This window comes from Rhinoderma darwinii, chromosome 1 (assembly GCF_050947455.1).
Source record: "Rhinoderma darwinii isolate aRhiDar2 chromosome 1, aRhiDar2.hap1, whole genome shotgun sequence".
Classification (NCBI taxonomy): Eukaryota; Metazoa; Chordata; class Amphibia; order Anura; family Rhinodermatidae; genus Rhinoderma; species Rhinoderma darwinii.
In genome coordinates, this window is record NC_134687.1 from 476,929,522 (window position 1) to 476,948,259 (window position 18,738).

General features: G+C 44.5%; 1 protein-coding gene across 11 annotated transcripts in view; it reads left to right on the plus strand.

The window, feature by feature from the left end:
• The window catches only part of PITPNM2 (phosphatidylinositol transfer protein membrane associated 2), a 352,986-nt gene that overhangs the window by 273,626 nt on the left and 60,622 nt on the right, over positions 1-18,738 (plus strand). For all 11 annotated transcript variants that reach the window (XM_075834044.1, XM_075834086.1, XM_075834087.1 and 8 more), the window contains 2 exons: positions 7,880-8,088; positions 13,086-13,261. In XM_075834044.1, the coding sequence (XP_075690159.1) occupies positions 7,880-8,088; positions 13,086-13,261 (385 nt within the window). The remainder of the gene's footprint in view (positions 1-7,879; positions 8,089-13,085; positions 13,262-18,738) is intronic.

The window sequence follows — 18,738 nt, forward strand, 5'->3', positions numbered from 1 at the left end:
AACCGATATAAAAATATCACAGCAATACATACATTACACCTATATCTGTGAATATCACTGTAATATATTGTATTGGTTGTACATACATGTGGGTATGGGATACCCTCTGTAGGGCATATACAATCGCCATACACAATGTGCACAGGTTAGCTTTATACGGCCAGCAAAATATAAGTATCCACAAAAGAGAAGGGGACAAAAAGTATTACTGCAAGTGCAGATTCTAACAGGAAAGGAGTCCGCATTAGTTGTTCAGAAAAGGGGCATCTAAAATCTTTCCCTTCTCACAAGTTGTTTACATTGAGTTAAGATGGTAAAATTACACCGTAATAGCACTTTGGAAAAGAAACCTCTTCTCCTTGATGTATTTCTGCCAAACCACTTGGGATCAGATGACGCTAGGAAAATCTGTGGCATGCAGAAGACATGGACACTACATTTCAAGTAGCAGATCATCCTGTTTGGCAGTGTTCTAAAGGTTTCCTTTGTTTTCTCACCTTCTAGGCTTTTCAGAAAGCCTCTAAAATCACCCTTATCAGAAAATAATTGTGCTTTCTTCAACTATATCCGAGTATTACCCTCACTCCATATTTTTATTTAGTAAAACTCAATACAGTCCTTACTTAGTGTTTTTTTGGTTCCCTTGTGTATGAAACAAAAAAAAATATAATGTTTTGACCTATAAATGTAATCTATTCTAAATCTGCAAACAGATGTAATGTAAAGCCTAGGTTTTCAACCTGTGGTACGTGTAACCAGGGGGTACATGCCATGTCTCTTAAGGATACTTGCACGATCCTCATTCTGTACTTTTAATAGGTGCAATAGTGTATTATCATATCTTACCTATGAGGGGATAAGGGGGGTACTTGGCTTATAAACACTGAAGGAAATGGTGCCAAATTTGCCATTTTAAATTGTCCAAGTGATAATCAATAAATTCCTCTGGCAAGTTAAGTTGTCGGAAAATGATCTTCAGCCAACAATTTAAAATCCGTAAGCCAACCACGAACATGCACGATCTGTGACAGTTTATAGAGGTAAGAAGCAGACCTTGCTGCCAAACATCTCCAGCACCCTTGTCCCTGAGAGTGGGGGAGGGGATCTGACCTCGCCGTTTAACCAAAGTTTAACCAAAACAGGGAACAAGGAAACCTTTCTAAGCATTCCTGTTATTGGGTAAAAAATTGGAACAGTAAATTGACCCAAAGTGTTTTAATGTAGACGTGCTCTTGTGTCAAATATTGATATGGGTGCCACATGCTTGAAATAAATTAGTAATAGTATTATAGGACAAAACATTACTGGGCCTCATGCACACGACCGTATTTTTCCCCACCCGTAAATACTGGCGTAAATACGGGTCCGGTGTCACACGTATTCCACCCGTTTTGCACCAGTATTTACGAACCCGTGCTCGTAAATATGGGTCCAGTGTCACACGTATTCCACCCGTATTTACGAGCACGTTTTTGGCGGCAAAATAGCACTGCACTAATCGGCAGCCCCTTCTCTCTATCAGTGCAGGATAGAGAGAAGGGACAGCCTTTTCTGTAATAAAAGTTAAAGAAATTCATACTTACCCGGCCGTTGTCTTGGTGACGCGTCCCTCTCTTCACATCCAGCCCGACATCCCTGGATGACGCGGCAGTCCATGTGACCGCTGCAGCCTGTGATTGACCTGTGATTGGCTGCAGCGGTCACATGGCCTGAAACGTCATCCAGGACGTCGGGCCGGATGTCGAGAGGGACGCGTCACCAAGGCAACGGGCGGGAGACCGGACTGGAGGAAGCAGGAAGTTCTCGGTAAGTATGAACGTCTTTTATTTTTATTTTTTACAGGTTTATACTGATCGGTAGTCACTGTCCAGGGTGCTGAAAGAGTTACTGCCAATCAGTTAACTCTTTCAGCTCCCTGGACAGTGACTATTTACTGACGTCGCTTAGCAACGCTGCCGTAATGACGGGTGCACACATGTAGCCACCCGTCATTACGAGAGCTCCATAGACTTCTATGGACTGTCCGTGCCGTTATTACGGCCTGAAATAGGACATGTTCTATCTTTTTCAACGGCACGGGCACCTTCCCGTGAGAAAACGGGAAGGCACCCGTCGCCAATAGAAGTCTATGAGCCCGTTATTACGGGTCGTGATTACGACCCGTAATAACGGGAGTTTTTACGGTCGTGTGCATGAGGCCTTATTGTTGATTTCTTGTTTGTTTGCTTGCAGACCTCCTAACACTTGAGCTGCTAGAAAAATACCAAAGTATTTGTCCTTTCCATTTGCAATTCTTCAGTAGATGTAAATTATACTGAACGGGAATTAGGAGCTGATATAATGATTTACAATGATTGTGGCTTAACCCCTTAATGACCGGGCCTGAAAAGAACTTAATGACCAGCTGAATTTTTCTGTTTTTGCCTCTGCCTTTGAGCAGCCATAGCTTTTTTATTTTTTCATTGACGTGGCTGTATGAGGCCTTGTTTTATGTGAGAGAAATAGTATTTTTTTCCCCACAGTTTGGGGGTAAAAAAAATAATGTTTTACGGCATGAATATAGGAAAAAGCGATTTCCTGCATTGTTTTTCTTTATTTTTTTATCCCGTTCACGTTTCACGCTAAATAACCCATTAGATTAATTCTTCAGGTTATTACGGTTGTGTAGATACCTAATATGTATAGGTTTTTTTGTTTTTATTTAGTGTAGGGGCAATAAAATGTATTTTATGCAAAATGACTTTTTTGGGGACTTTTATTTTTTTATTTTGTTACTTTTTTTTAAAAATCCCATTAAGGGATAACTTTATTCATCTTTTTTTTTGTACTTGTAATGTATTAGCACCACTCCTGTATGCTAATACATTACACTTTGTCACTATGACACGGGCTGCTGATCGGGCAGCACATAGTCTGCCTGAACAGCAGGCAAACGGAACAGGCGCGTCCGCAAGCAGGCTTATTTGCTCTGCGTACCAGGCCCAGCGGGGCCAGTCTGGAGCCACCAGAATTGCAGGAATGCCCTCCCCCAGGAGTCTCTTGAACATTCTTGGCAAGAGTGGACTTGGAGGGTTGAGATCAATGAAAGCTGTCCTTGCATCGACTGCAATGGCCTTGAGATCCCGTACTCTGGCCAAGTAGGTTAGAACCTTGTGGTTGAGACGAGACGCAAATAAAGCAGTCGGGTTCTGTCCGAGTTGATGGAATACTTATGGGTGAAGAGACCACTCTCCCGGATCTAGTTTTCCCCAGCTGACAGTGTCTGCGACCCAGTAGTCCACTCCTGGTAACAGTGGTGGAACATGCTTCTCCGCCCACAGTAGGATCTGAGAGCATTCTAACAGAGTCACCGGATTCCGTGTGACTCCCCGGTTGTTCAGGTAAGCAACTTAAATTGTCTGTTTGGATCCTGACTTGTTGACCCTGAAAAAGAAGAGTCCAATGGGAGAGGGTTAGGAAGACTGCCCTCAATTCCAGAAGGTTCATCTCGGTGGACGTCTACTCCTGCGACCAAGTGCCCTGAACCATGTGGAGACCAAGAACTTCATCGCACCCAGACAGACTGGCACCCAGTCACTTGAGGGGGAAATACTAACCCATTGTGACATCCAGTGAGGTCTCCCACCATTGCAACTCCTGACGATCCTAAGAGAGAAGGACAATCAACTTGTTCAGTGGGTTCTGAGACTTGTCCCAGTGCAATGCAATCGCTGTCTGGAGGGACCTAGAGTGGAACTGTGCATATAGAACTGCCTCGAAAGTTGAGACCATCCTGCCCAACACTGCATGCAAAATCGGGTAGACGAAGCAGTGTTAAGATGTAGAAGAGCCACGTCGGCTGGAATGGCGGCTACCTTGTCCAGCGGAAGAAGGACTTGCTGTCCTGGTGGTGAGGATCATTCCATACTCTGAGTTGGGACCAATAAGGATTTTTTTCTCGATCACTCCTGAAAATGTACCGACTGAGGAACTGGGACAATAACTTCCTGAAGGAGAAGGGAACAAACAGCCAAAGAAAGAGCCGAAGAGCGATTCTGTGTGCAAGTTCTAGTAGACAGGAAGATCTTGCCAGAGAAGGATTTAGGAACTCTATTTTGTGTCGGGTTGACACCATCTCCCGTAGCCAGGCGTCGTCCACATGAGCTAGCCATGCCTCCTGAAAGAAAATAAGTCGTCCTCCCACTCGGCCCTCCAACATGAGTGGAGAGACACCTTCATGTTGAAGATGTCCTGGCAGAGGTGGGCTTCTGGGCCCTGGGCAGTGGCTGTCAAGCAGGTTCAGACTTGAAAGCTGGACTTCTAGAGTCGTTTGAACGGCTCGCCCTCCTCTCTCGTCTGAAAGAAAACTATTTCCTGGAGGAAAAGTTGGGAAAGGAGCGAAAATGCTTAGACCTGAGAGAAGGCTGCATATGTGGTGGATGGTTTTGGGGCAAAAGAGAGTTCTTACCACCTGTTGCCTCAGCAATAATTTCATCCAGACATTTACTAAAAAGCCTGCCAGCAACGAAAGGAAGGCCAACAAATGCCCTCATGGAAGCCAGATTGTCCGCCCCAAATTTCAGCCAAATAAAGCGGCGAATGGCAATCAAATTAACTAACTTATGCACAAGCATTGAAGTGGGCTGACTCAAGGGAAGCCTGAAATAAAAATTTGGAAGCGAGGATCACCTGAGGTGCAAGCTCAGCTAAATCTTACTATAACACTCCTGCCAGGATAACGCAGTGCAGTGGCTTCCCCTAAACCAAACTGCACGTCTTGAAACATCAGGACGTCTGTCAGAAAGTCTCCACTCCTTGGATAGAACTCCTCAAGTTCGCTATAGTTTGGGAAACAATGCTGCTGGCGATGTAAAGGGTGCCTCTTCCTGAGAAGGGGAGTTGGGGTAATTCATTACATGAAGTGTCCCTGACCATGTAATAAAGCATGTGTGGCATCTGTCAATTGCAATTCCTGTTCTGACTGAATCAGAGTCAGAGGATACATAAAGAGGATATAGATTCTTCCAAATTGGAAGCAACCTCACCATTGGAGACTCTAATAGAAGTCCCCTGGAAAGAGCCTGATGAGGAATGGCATCTTTGACTGGCCCTTCTACGCCTCTTATGGGGTCTACCGTGAGAGGTAGACGGAGTATAGTCCAAAGGAGGGCCCCTAAGCTCTGCTGCAATTTTGGAGGGCAAACGTTCTAGAGACCGAACCATGGACAGGGATATTCTGTAAATGTCCCCCTAGGGTCTGGGCAAAATACATTGCCCATCTAAGGGGTACCACATCGTGATGGGTAGAGCTCTCTGTGGGGTTCTGGATTGCAAGCACTGTGGTCAGAATAGGGTAGACTGACCGCATGTAAACATTTTAAATTACAACCCCCACAGTCATAGTATATAGACTGCTTGTTAGCATACTCCCAAGGAGAAGACCTAACAGGACGGAGGTTGAAAAAGAGAAAAAACAAGCAGCAATGACTGAGGGACAGTGATTCCCTGGGGAAGTTGCACAAACATACTATAGAGCCAAAAGGCTGGACTACCAGACCCCTGGAGCTGTGTACCCTTGCAGACCAAAACAGGTTCCCATTGGTCCCAATTGACGAGCAGAAGTGGAGATGATGTCCTCCACACTGTTTGAAAAGGACGCCCGCTCAAGTGAACACAAGAGTCTACTGTTCTCTATAATTATATGCCCCAAATTCGCCTCCCTCTTATCAATAGATGACGTGGAGGAGGGAGGGGATATGCCAACAAACCGCATAGCTGGGGGCAAAGCAAAAACTGGGAGAACTGCAGCCTAGGCTTGGAAAAAACTGGTGGCTAAGTTTAAGCCAGGGTACAGCACTGGCGGGATGAGCAGTGCACAACTGCACAAGGCACCACTCATCCCAAGAATGTCCAAAGAGAAGGAAACTCACTTCCCAATCTCTTCTCTAGAAAGACTGTGCTACAAGATCCTACTGGTGCTGATGGTGTGTGTGTGTGTGTGTGTGTGTGTGTGTGTGTGTGTGTGTGTGTGTGTGTATACATACTCATCCTCAGGAGCCTTCTGTTGTACGCAGGGTCACCTCCTCAGTAACCTTGCACATATAGTGGGGCTATTGGCACTACGTCTGCGGAAGCAGAAAAAAAAGTTTAGGTGACCAGCGGTGTCGGAAATTCATTGCAGAGGACTGCCTGGTTTCCAGACCCCCGCAGGGGGACTGACTAGGCTGAGAACAGGCTGCCAACCCACCTGCAGCTAAGGACAAAGAAATAAAACTAAAATCTAAATTAGCAGAAGACAAGAGTATCCGGTCACATCTGCTTCCTACAGACACTAGGCTAAAAACTGAGTTAGAGGTAGTTCACGCTAGTTTTTTGGCGCTGATTTTGACACGGAAACCGTGTTGGAATCCGCGCAAAGAAACACCCCAAATCCGCCCCCCATTAATTTCAATGGAAGGCAAAGACTTTTTTCTCAGGTGGCTTTTGGCTTCTCGCAGAAAAAAAAAACCGCCATGCTCTTTAAACGATTTCCGCCTATGATCTCCCATTGAAATCCATGGGATGCATAAAAAAATCTGCGGGGCTCGTTTGGAGCGTGTTTCTTGCAAGAAACGCAAAAAAAAATATTTTTTATTTTTTTCCCCAAAGATTTTTCCTGCCAGATAAAAAAAAAACCCGCAGTGTGAACTACCCCATAGCCAGTGTCTTTGGGTATGCGTATCACCTACCTGGGCAGAGTCAAAACTCTTTCTTACCCAGTGTCTGCCTTTTTAGTGGCAGGGGCCTGATACTGTGTCCCCCAATGATATTAACGACAAATCACTATTTTCACTCTGCAACATCCACTGTGCACTTATTTCTGGAAAACACCTGTTAAATCAACATGCTCAGTAGCTTTCAAAATGGGGTTACTGTACTGGTACCTCCAGAGGCTCTGTAAATGGCACTTCTACCCCTCTGAGCCCAGCTAACTGCCAAAACAGTAGTTTGATTACATATGGGGTGTTGCCGTACTCAAGAGAAACTGCGTAAAAAATTGCAGGATGCTTTTTGTCCTGTGTTCCTATTGAAAATTACAAATTTGGAGCTAAAACTATATTTTTTTGAAAAAAATTATTATTCTAATTAAATCTATGAAACGCCTATGGGGTCACAATGCTCACTACACCCCTGGATAATTTCCTTAAAGTGTGTAGTTTCCAAAATGGGGATTAAAAGAAAGAAAAATTGTGAGAAAAAATAGAAGTCAGAATTTCGAGTGAAAAGATGTTGGGATGAAGTTTGATGACAAGGTTGAACTAGTTTTACTTAATTTATGGAAAGTGTTGAGATTACCCATCATAGCTTCTATATGAAAAACTCTTATTGCTGTATAATTGGATTAGCATATTGTAATCTAAGAACATATGATTATTACTCACAAGACAACCTATAGCATTTTTTTTTCCCATCGTGCAAATACAAAGCCCTGTTTTTATAGAAAAAACATGTACTAGCAGAGGCATAACTTGAAGCTCCAGGGCCCCAATGCAAATCCTATTAAAGGGCCTCCCACCTGCAATGTGTCATTTATAAGGGTATGTTCACACGCAAACTCAAAAATGTTTGAAAATACAGAGCTGTTTCCAAGGGAAAACAGCTCCTGATTTTCAGATGTTTTTTAAGCCACTCGCGATTTTTGCGGCCGTTTTTGGAGCTGTTTTCTATAGAGTTAATGAAAAACAGCTCCAAAAACGTCCCAAGAAGTGACCTGCACTAATTTTTGCCCAGCCAAGTTACAGACAGACGTTACTAGTTTTAAAATATTTCACTTTTATTATTCAACAAATCCAGTAAGCTGATAACACATAATAAACACATGGCCTTGCAGAAGCTTTGACATCTTCACTATTTATTCCAGGACACAGACCTCCTGTCTCCAGGCATCAGTATTAACAACAGTTACTGCAGTAGTTCAAACCTGGAGACTAGTAGGCACTTGAGCCGGAGTAACATTGACATACCTCGGAGCAATGGTGAAGATCCAAAGAGACAGCTTCCACGTAAGAGAAGTGATTCCTCAACATACGAGATGGATACGATCAAACAGCACCAGGCTTTTCTCTCTAGGTATGTAAATGGAAATCACAGCTGTGATGTCACATTTTATGTAGAAGACATATTGTCTGTGTTTTCGAACATTCAACATTTTAGAAAATATACAGTTAAGAATGTTTTAGTAGTTTTTATATGCTGCTGTCTGTGCACAGGCTGGAGCCATCCATTTTGATGCTGAACATTTATTGTAGTGTAGCCTGTTAAAGTGTAGTTCCGCCTGAAATGTTAAATAAAGCCTACTGCATGATCGTAACCATGTGAGGGCTAAAAAGTTACAAATACTGCTCTTGGCACAAAAATCACTCAAAGTGGTTATCATTTCACCTCCACCACATAGTGATTAGAAGATACATCTAGGCTAAGAAAAGTTTGAATATGGTATCTTGTCCCAATGCAATGTGGTCTTAAATTTGGGTAACAAGAAAGGTACAAAAATAAAAAAAACTTACTATATGCCTAATAGGCGCTGATGGCCTACTATTTTTTAAATGAAGCCTGAGAATAAATGCTCTTTATCTCACTAAACATTAATGACAAAAAGAAGAAGTTATTCCAAAGGCAAGTGTACATACACATGCTGGCCATACACATGCAATAGTTGTGGGCCAAACAAGCTATTACACCCGGCTCCACCTTAAACATGCACGCTTGACTGAGCGTGCATATTTATTTTAATGCAAACAAGGTAATAAGCTGCTGCAAAACCTCAGAGAGTGGGGAGGCCCCCCATACACATTAGATTTTCGAGTGACATTTATGTAATGTGAATGGCCACCTTAAATTTCTATGCCCAGCTTTAAATATATGAATTGTATAGACCAATAGGCACTTATCTTTTTTTATGTAGGGAGCGGCAGAGCACATATCAGTGACCTGGGGACCTCAAATACGATCCTTGTCACCATCAGAGAGTCTCGCACCACTTTCAGCAAGCCCCAGGACATGATATAGACATAATATGGAGTTTTCTCCCCATATGCTTTTTTTCCCCAAAATGGATTGATTACTAGCAGTGAGAAAAAGGACAATTCTTTACCAAAATTAAGGTTTATCCGCTTCTAGATCTATTCTTAAATTATTATTATTATTTTTTTAAATATTAAAAAAAACAAAAAACATTCACCACAAATATGGCTATTTGTGTTTTCCCACTCTCAAGGGAGGTTACAGACAACAGAGGGCCCCTGTGCTAGAACAATACATAAGCCCTTCGCTCTCTAAGGCCTCTTTCACACGGGTCAGTATTTGCATCAATATTTCTAAGTCAAACCCAGGAGTGTGTCCAAGACCAGGAAGAAGTGCAAATCTTTCCATTAAACTTTTCTGTTTTGTGTTTAACTTTTGGTTTTGGCTTACATACTGCTGCAAAATACACTCTTTTAAATGTAAGGCCATATAGCTCTTCATTGTGTATCCTCCTTATGTTACTCTAACAATCCACCAGTAATTGCACACTAGCTGTGTAAAGGAATTGCCAGACACAACTTCTGTGTCGACACCCGTGGGCAATCAGTCTGCACCTGCTCCTATATCTGTGAGACTGACTCCATCTTCCACCACTCAGGATGGCAGGCTTAGGAGTGGGAGAGCCTATCACAGCCTGGCCAGACGGAGCTAGTTCCCGCCCACTGTCTATTTATACCAGCCTTTCCTGTTCCTCCTTTGCCTGTGATTCTTCTATGCTTGTTTCCTGGCTTGCTGCTGCTGCTTGTACTACTCATCCTCTGCTTGTTATTGACCTTGGCTTTCTGACCACTCTCCTGCTCAGCGTTTTGTACCTCGCTCTCTCCTGGTTTGACTCTGCTCGTTTACTACTCTTGTTGCTCACGGTATCTCCGTGGGCAGCTCCCCCGTTTCCCTAGCTTCTGTGTACCCTTGTTTGTTTTGTCTGTCTTGCACTTACTGAGCGTAGGGACCGTCACCCAGTTGTACCCCGTCGCTTAAGAGGTTCCACCTTCGTTTCCCCAATAAACCAGGTCCACCTAGAAAGGGTCCGGTGGCCCCTCATAAAAGGGGGGGTACTGTAAAGGATTTGCCAGACACAACTTCTGTGTCGACGCCCGTGGGCAATCAGTCTGCACCTGCTCCTATGTCTGTGAGACTGACTCCATCTTCCACCACTCGGGATGGCAGGCTTAGGAGTGGGAGAGCCTATCACAGCCTGGCCAGACGGAGCTAGTTCCCGCCCACTGTCTATACCTGCCTTTCCTGTTCCTCCTTTGCCTGTGATTCTTCTATGCTTGTTTCCTGGCTTGCTGCTGCTGCTTGTACTACTCATCCTCTGCTTGTTATTGACCTTGGCTTTCTGACCACTCTCCTGCTCAGCGTTTTGTTCCTCGCTCTCTCCCGGTTTGACTCGGCTCGTTCACTACTCTTGTTGCTCACGGTGTCTCCGTGGGCAGCTGCCACGTTTCCCTAGCTTCTGTGTACCCTTGTCTGTTTTGTCTGTCTTGCACTTACTGAGCGTAGGGACCGTCGCCCAGTTGTACCCCGTCGCTTAGGACGGGTCGTTGCAAGTAGGCAGGGACTGTGTGGCGGGTAGATTAGGGCTCACCTGTCTGTCTCCCTACCCTGTCATTACAAGCTGCTTATAAGGTAGCTTATAAAGTGGTGCATACAATGGTATGTCCGCCTCTGCCTACTCAATGACCTGGTATTGGATAAATGCAAGCAAGGAAAGCCATTGTGTTCCCGCGTAACAGTGACAGCCACCTTACCATAGCCAAATATAGTGTGCCCTTTTAACCCGTTAGGGACTACCAATATGGTTTTTCACAGCGTCCTGTGTGGGCTGGAGCTGGTGTCTTTTGAGAGTTAGGCTCCTGCTCTAACAGTCGATAGCGACTGGCATCGAAGTAATTTCAGAGGTTGGGGGCTCTCTCTGTCACCCATTGGCGGTCTGCAAATCCGATCGCGGGTTGCCACGACAATGGGGGGCCTAACAAAGGCCTGCCCTGGCTAGATGCCTATTAGGCCATGTAAGAGGCATTGCCTGCCCATTCTGACAGGCAATAATTCTTTGATATACAATGTATACCAAAGCATTATATAAGCAATCAAAAGATCGCATAGTGAAGTCCCCTAGTGTGACTAAAAAAAAATATTATCCAATGTGAATTTTTTTCCATAAAAAGTGGTTTTGTTTGGTAAAAGTGTAAACAAATAATAAAAATACACATATGGGTTATCACCGCGATCGTAATGACCCAAACAATAACGTTAACATGTTTTTTAAACCACAAGCAAAACGCCATTAAAAGCAAAACTGCAAAAAAAAATGTAAAATGCCTCCCCACCCAAAAAAAAATAAGTTCATCATTAAGTCCCATGTACCCCAAAAATGGTACCAATGAAAACTCAATCTTGTCCTGCAAAGAACAAGACCACATATGGCTTCATGGACGGAAAAATACAAAAGTTATGGCTCTTGGAATGCAACGATGCAAAAACAAAACACTTTAGTTAAAAAAAACACAACATATTTGCTTTTCGCCGTAATCGTACCGACCAGCGGTGTAGCTATAGGGGTCGCAACGGTCGCGGTTGCGACCGGGCCCCTAAACCTGGGGGGCCCCCATTGCCACAGAGCGCTGACCGTGCTGGTGCCGCTTCCAACTGTTTCTGCGTCTTCAGGACGCAGATACAGTTCAATTCAATGCTGGAGCCTTGCTCCAGCATTCACTGTGCTGTGAGCGGCTCTGCGCAGGCAGGCGTGATGTAGTGACGTCATTGTGCCTTTCTGCGCCGAGTCACTCACAGTGCAGAGGAGGAGAAGCATATGGGAGGGGGGCTGATCTGGTAGCTGCTGAGGGAGCATTATACTTTATGGAAAGGGGGCTGAAATGGTAGCAGCTAGCTATGGGGGGCATTATACTGTATTGGGGCATTATGCTGTATGTGGCAGCAATGAGGGCGTTGTACTGTATGGGGGGCATTGTACTGTATGGAAGGCATTGTACTGTATGGGCAGCTGTGGGGGGCATTATACTGTGGGGGCAGCTATGGGTGGCAATATACTATGGGGGCATTATACTGGGGGGGCAGCTATGGGGCGCATTATACTGTGGGGGGCAGCTATGGGGCACATTATACTGTGGGAGGCAGCTATGGGGCACATTCTACTGTGGGGGGCAGCTATGAGGCGCCTTCTACTGTGGGGGCAGCTATGGGGGGCATTATACTGAGTGGGTCAGCTATGGGAGGCATTATACTTTGTGGGGCAGCTATGGGGGTCATTATCCTGTGTGGGAGCAGCTATGGGGGGCATAATACTGTGGAGGTAGCTATGCAGGGCATTATACTGTGGGGGCATCCATGGGGCTGTCAGGCAAGGCAGCTTGGCATAGGCGTGCGCAGGGGTCTGGTGGTGTTGGGGAGGGATAGGGGGGCCCAAGCTGAATTTTTGCACCAGGGCCCAAGAGCCTTTAGCTACGCCCCTAGCACCGCCCCATACAATAAAGGTAGCACGTTATTTACGCCGCATGATAAATGGTGTAAATTTAAATCGCATAGAACATGGTCAGAATTGCTGTTTTTTTTCCATTCCCCTAAAATAAAATAAAAAGGTAATAAAAAAAAACTATATGTACCTCCAAATTGGTGCCATTGAAAAATAGAACTTATCCGAAAAAAAACAACGCCTCATACAGCTGGCTTCACCGAAAAGTTATAGCTCTTTGAATATGACGATGGAAAAACGAAAAAAATTGCTAGTCATTCAGGCCTAAAGTAGGCTGGTCACTTAGGGGTTAACAGAGCCTGCATTATTACCTTCATCTTCTTCTCTGCACCTATAAGCAGCCAATCAGTGGAGTAATGAAAAATAATAATAAACCGACAAGTAGATACAGAAATGATGTCTTCTACAGATGCTGCACTGTACTGTGCTAAGTACTGTACATCAATCCTATTGTGGTTTGAAGTGCACCCTGCAGCTATTTTTGTACAGGTGATATTGTCTTGTATTCAGAATGTTTGTTAAAAAATAAGAAAAAATGTCTTGTTTACAGTTTACATTCAAGCGTCCTCAGAAATGATCCAGGGTCTCGTAGATCGAGCAGCTCAACAATGCTGGATGGAGGCAGCATCGGGAAGTTTGACTTTGAGATTTCGGATTTCTTCTTATTTGGGTCCCCTCTTGGACTGGTAATGGCTTTGAGGAAAACTGTGATTCCTGCTCTTGACGGTAAGTGTTAGGAAAATTAGGAAAAGTCTATTAAATATTGCACAGTAAAGACCTCTTCAAAGGCAACACTTGGAAAGTACACTATATGGCGCAAAAGTAGGTGGACACCGGACCATCGCTCCAATATGAGCTTGTTGGACATCCCATTCCAAAACTATAGGTGTTAATGTGGAGATGACTCCCCTTTTTTGGCCATGACCGCCTCCATGATTTTGGGAATTTCCACAAAATTTTGGAGTGTGTTGGACAAGAGGTTCTGGCTTACAATCAGCGTTACAATTAATTTCAAAGGTGTTCATTGGAGTTGAGATCTGGGCTCTGTGCGGGCCACTCAAGTTTCTCCATACCATACGCGTCAAACTGTGTCTTTATTGACCTTACATTGTGCACAGGGGCACGGTCATGCTGGTGCAGGGAAAGGCCTTTCCGCAAGGTTGCCACAAAGTTGGAAGCATATAATTGTCTAAAATCTCTTTGTATGTTGTATCATTAACAATACCCCTTACTGGAATTAAGGAGCATAGCCTAAACCCTGAAGAACAGCCCCACCCCATTATCCCACCTCCACCAAATTTTACAGCAGACACTATGCATCTGTCTTCATTTGTTAAGGGACTGTGCTTGGTTACAGAAAGGCATGACATAGCTTACCTGGTAAAATAATACAACAAAAAAATACATCAAAGGGAGATACAAATCCACCTAAGATCTACCCCTTTTTTTTTTTAATGATTGTCCTCTGCTTCATTCAAGCAACTCTTCATTGCAGGTGGCACAGTGAAGGATGGGGGCTGGGGACCCCTGTTCTAGTGATCGTGGGTGCGCACCCACTGATCAGACACTTATCACCTACTCTGTGGATAGGCGATACAAGTCTATTCAAAAATATCGCTTTAAAGAGTACCTGTCACCATGTTCACCCTATCTATTTTATTTCAGAAACTGTTATCCACTAGAAAAATAATGTAATTTTCTAAATATAACTTATTTATAAAGATAAATCCTTTTCATGTGGCACATCCATTACTCAAATGACGCAACTCTTCATAGGAGTCCGGTCCAAATTTCCAGGCAAAAGGCTTCCAGCATTCGCCACAGAGCTCCCATTAGCCGCGGTGGTATACGGTGTCAGAGCCGCGAGATCTCACAGCTCTGAGTAAAGGAGCGCTATCAAGAGCATTTATTAAACTGAAATTGGTGTATACTTTTATATTATATAGTGCTTTAAAAAAAAAGTGCCTCCTCATCCGATTTTTGCTAATTTGTGATATTTAAATGTTTCAAATCATCCAACTAGTTTTAATATCAGATAAAGACACCACGAGTAAACATAATATGCAGCTTTTAAATGATCATTCCATTTATTAAAGGAGCACTCCACTTTTTTTTTTTATTGCACCCTTTATTTGTACATTGATGTTTCAGTGGGGTGCTGTGTGCAGAAATACTTACCTATCCCTGCATCTTGTCTTTTTCGGGTTCAGCGCCACTCACGTGATTTTCCCTCTGACTTGTCTTGAATCTATGTGCTTTTCAGAGAACCGGAAGTAAGGCTCTCAATGCATTCATATGGAGCCTCGTTCTGGCTGCCATAGGAATGCATTGAGAGCCTGAGTTCTCATTTATTCAAAACCACATTGACTCCAGACAAGTCAGAGGGAAGATCACGTGAGTGGCACTGAACCCGAAAAAGACCAGATGCGGGGATAGGTACGTATTTCTGCACACAGCACCCCACTGAAACACCAATGTAGAAATAAAGGGTGCAATAAAAAAAAGTGGAGTGATCCTTTAGGATTAAGATTTAGACAAAATGTATATCACGCATGTATAAAGTAATTGCCTTCCTAAAACTAATAACTGGTTGTGCCACTCCTTTTAGTAAAAACCGTAATCAAACGTTTTAAATTTCGAGCCACTCTTCTTTGCAGAATTGTTTTAATTTGGCTGCTTTGTAGGGTTTTCGAGCATGAACTGCCCGTTTAAGGTCTTGTCACAGCATATCCGTGCGATTTAACTCATGTCTTTCACTCGGCCACTCCAAAATCTTATTTTTGTTTCTATTGAGCCATTCAGAGGTGGACTTGCTTGTGTGCTTCGGTTATTCTCCTGCTGCATAATCCAACTGCACTTGAGCGTTAGGTAACGAACTGACAGGCGGACATGGTTCCATCGGTAATGGCAAGTCGTCCAGGTACTGCCTAAACAAAACAACCCCAGGCCATTACCACCACCATGTTTGACTGTTGGTATGATGTTCTTATGATGGAATGTGGTGGTCGCTTTACACCAGATGTAACGAGACCCATGTCTTGCAAACCGTTCCACCTGCAGTATCAGTCCACAGAATATTATCCCAAAAGTCTTGGGGGTCATCTAGATGTTTTTCTGCAAATGCGAGACAAGCCTTTGTGTTCTTTCTGATCAGCAGTGGTTTGCGTCTTGCAACTCTCCTACGGATGCTATTTTTGCCCAGTGTATTGTTGTGGAAACGTGTACATTGACCTTAACTGAGGCAAGTGAGGCCTGCATTTTTTTAGCTATTCGACTAGAGTTCTGTTGCGACCTCCTGGATGTTTTGTCGTAGCGCTCTTGATGAAATTTTGGTAGGCTGGCCACTCCTGGGAAGGTTCACACTGTTCTCCATATGTGGACAATGCCTCTCACTGTGTTTTACTGAATAACCGTTATATAAATGCTCTAGACCAGGGGTCTCAAGCACGCGGCCCGCGGGCCTGTCATCTGCGGCCCGCGGGACACTGAGCCGCTAGACTGTGGAATTCCCTGACATCGCTGTCCACATATGAACAGAGATGTCTGGGGCTTCCCCAGAGCCGGAGTCCCGTGCAGAGCGCTAGTACAGGCTCTGCTCCGGGACTCTGTGGAATTCCCTGACATCACTGTCCATATATGGACAGTGTGTCAGGGTCTTCCCCAGAGCGGAGTCCCGTGCAGAGCGCTAGTACAGGCTCTGCTCCGGGACTCTGTGGAATTCCCTGACATCGCTGTCCATATATGGACAGTGTGTCAGGGTCTTCCCCAGAGCGGAGTCCCGGGCAGAGCGCTAGTACAGGCTCTGCTCCGGGACTCTGTGGAAATCCCTGACATCGCTGTCCATATATGGACAGTGTGTCAGGGTCTTCCCCGGAGAGGAGTCCCGAGCAGAGCGCTAGTACAGGCTCTGCTCCAGGACTCTGTGGAATTCCCTAGAGCAGGAGTCCCAGTGATGTCAGGACCACAGCTGGAGTCCCATGAAGAGCCTACTAGCGCTCTGCCCGGGACTCCAGCTCTGGGGTTGCCCCTGACATCTCTGTCCATATATGGACAGTGATGTCAGGAGCAGAGCTGGAATCCCAGGCAGAGTGCTAGAAACGGCTCTGCTCCGGGACTCCAGCTGTAGGCAAGCCTCTACTGCGGCAGCATCCACGGAGGCAACTGCGGCAGCATTCACAGAGGGCACTGCGGCGGCATCCACAGAGGGCACTGCGGCGGCATCCACAGAGGGCGCTGCGGCGGCATCCACAGAGGGCGCTGCGGGGGCATCCACAGAGGGCGCTGCGGGGGCATCCACAGAGGGCGCTGCGGCGGCATCCACAGAGGGCGCTGCGGCGGCATCCACAGAGGGCGCTGCGGCGGCATCCACAGAGGGCGCTGCGGCGGCATCCACAGAGGGCGCTGCGGGGGCATCCACAGAGGGCGCTGCGGCAGTATCTAAAAAGGGGCTGCCCAATCTTGACATGTGTGTCTGCCAAACGCTGCTAAATGAGCCTCCGTACTGCATTTAGCGACACTTAAACTGGAAAACTGGATTGTTGAAATAAGCACGTGGAGAAATATCTCAAATTTTAAACCTAGCGGTATTATTATAGTAATGTAGTATTAATTTTATAGTAATGTAGTATTATTATTATTATAGTAATATAGTGTTATAGTAGTTCAAATAAGTAATTTATTAACAATAATTTTGTGTTGTATCAAATTTGAAAGTAACCCCTGCTCTAGACAGTGCTCTTTTAGCCAAAGCCACAAAAACTGTCGAGATCTTGCGGCATTCCACCGCGGGAGAAGGGGGTTATGGGAGAGCACCACAGGGCATATTGGGAGTCCCTTGACTGGAAATTTGGTTCTGAGTCCTGTGGAGAGTCAGGTCATTTGCATTATGTCCATGCACATGTAAAGTATTTTTTTCAATAAGTTATATTGCCATGGTTAATGGCGGCCACGGCATCTAAATGGTTACAGAGGGAGGGGGCTCCCTCTGTCACCCCATCGGTGCCCCGTGTCGTGCCGATAGTTTGCCAAAGGCACGGCGTAATAGATTGCCTGTGAGTTTACACTGAGAGGGCAATGTTTTGGTATAATGAGTAAACCAAGGAATTATAGAAGTGATAAGATCGCATTTTGTAGTCTAAAAAAAATAGTAAAATACTGTTTAATAAACTTTTTAGCTAAGCAAATAGTGCCCACGGAGAAAAATAATTTCCATAAAAAGTGGTTTTATTTTGTAAAAGTGGTAATAAAATATATATAAAAATAATACAAATATAGAGTGTCACCGTGATCATAACAACCCGTATAAGACAGTTAACACGTTATTTAAACCACAAGGGGAGCCGAGTAAAAAAAATATGCAAAAAAACATGGTGGAATTGATTTTTTTCTTTAAACCCCCCACCCCAAAAAAAGTTTATAAAAGCTAATCAATATCTCTACTGCAACGCTAAGACCCCCACCAGTCTTTAGAACGAGTGTACCCAGCCCCCTGTTCCCTGTATCGCCCGCAGTGAGCAGAAGCTTGAATGAGTATGCGTGCACCCTGCCACTCAATTCAATGTCTATGGGACTGATGGAAACAGCTGAACACTGTGCTGTACTCGGCTGTCTCCATCATTCTCATAGACTTTGAATGGATCGACACAGCGCATGCTTGACCACCACTTCTATTCCATTCTGCAGCGAGGAAGAAAGGATGAGGACCTCCGGATCCCTGTTTTAGTGATTTGTTTTTCTAGGCATGGACACAGTACCTATACTCATACAGTACCTATAATCCTATAAGGCCGCAAAGCTATTTCAATTATGGATGCTTTTACCTGTAAATGAGGATTGTGTATATATTGCTTTTCATTTTCTTAAGCTGGCATCCAATAGAATAGTCTTTTAATGAGACTAAGAGAGAACATCAAAATGGATAAATTGACATTTAGCCATATTGATTTGTAAAATAAGACTCTTGCCTCCCGTGCCTAGCATGCTGATCTGTGCTGTACAATCTCCACTATGCGCCTGTTTAAACTGCAGTTTTGTGCCCGATAACTATTGCTATGGATTATTGAAACATGAAGGACAACTAGGTGTCCCACTAGCAGTCACCGCTATATTTGCAAAATGCTGAGGGCATTGTCTAAACTGAATATGTTTGACATAGCTCTCATTTTACAGTTGCAGTCTAGTCTAAACAAAATGGTACAGTAGGC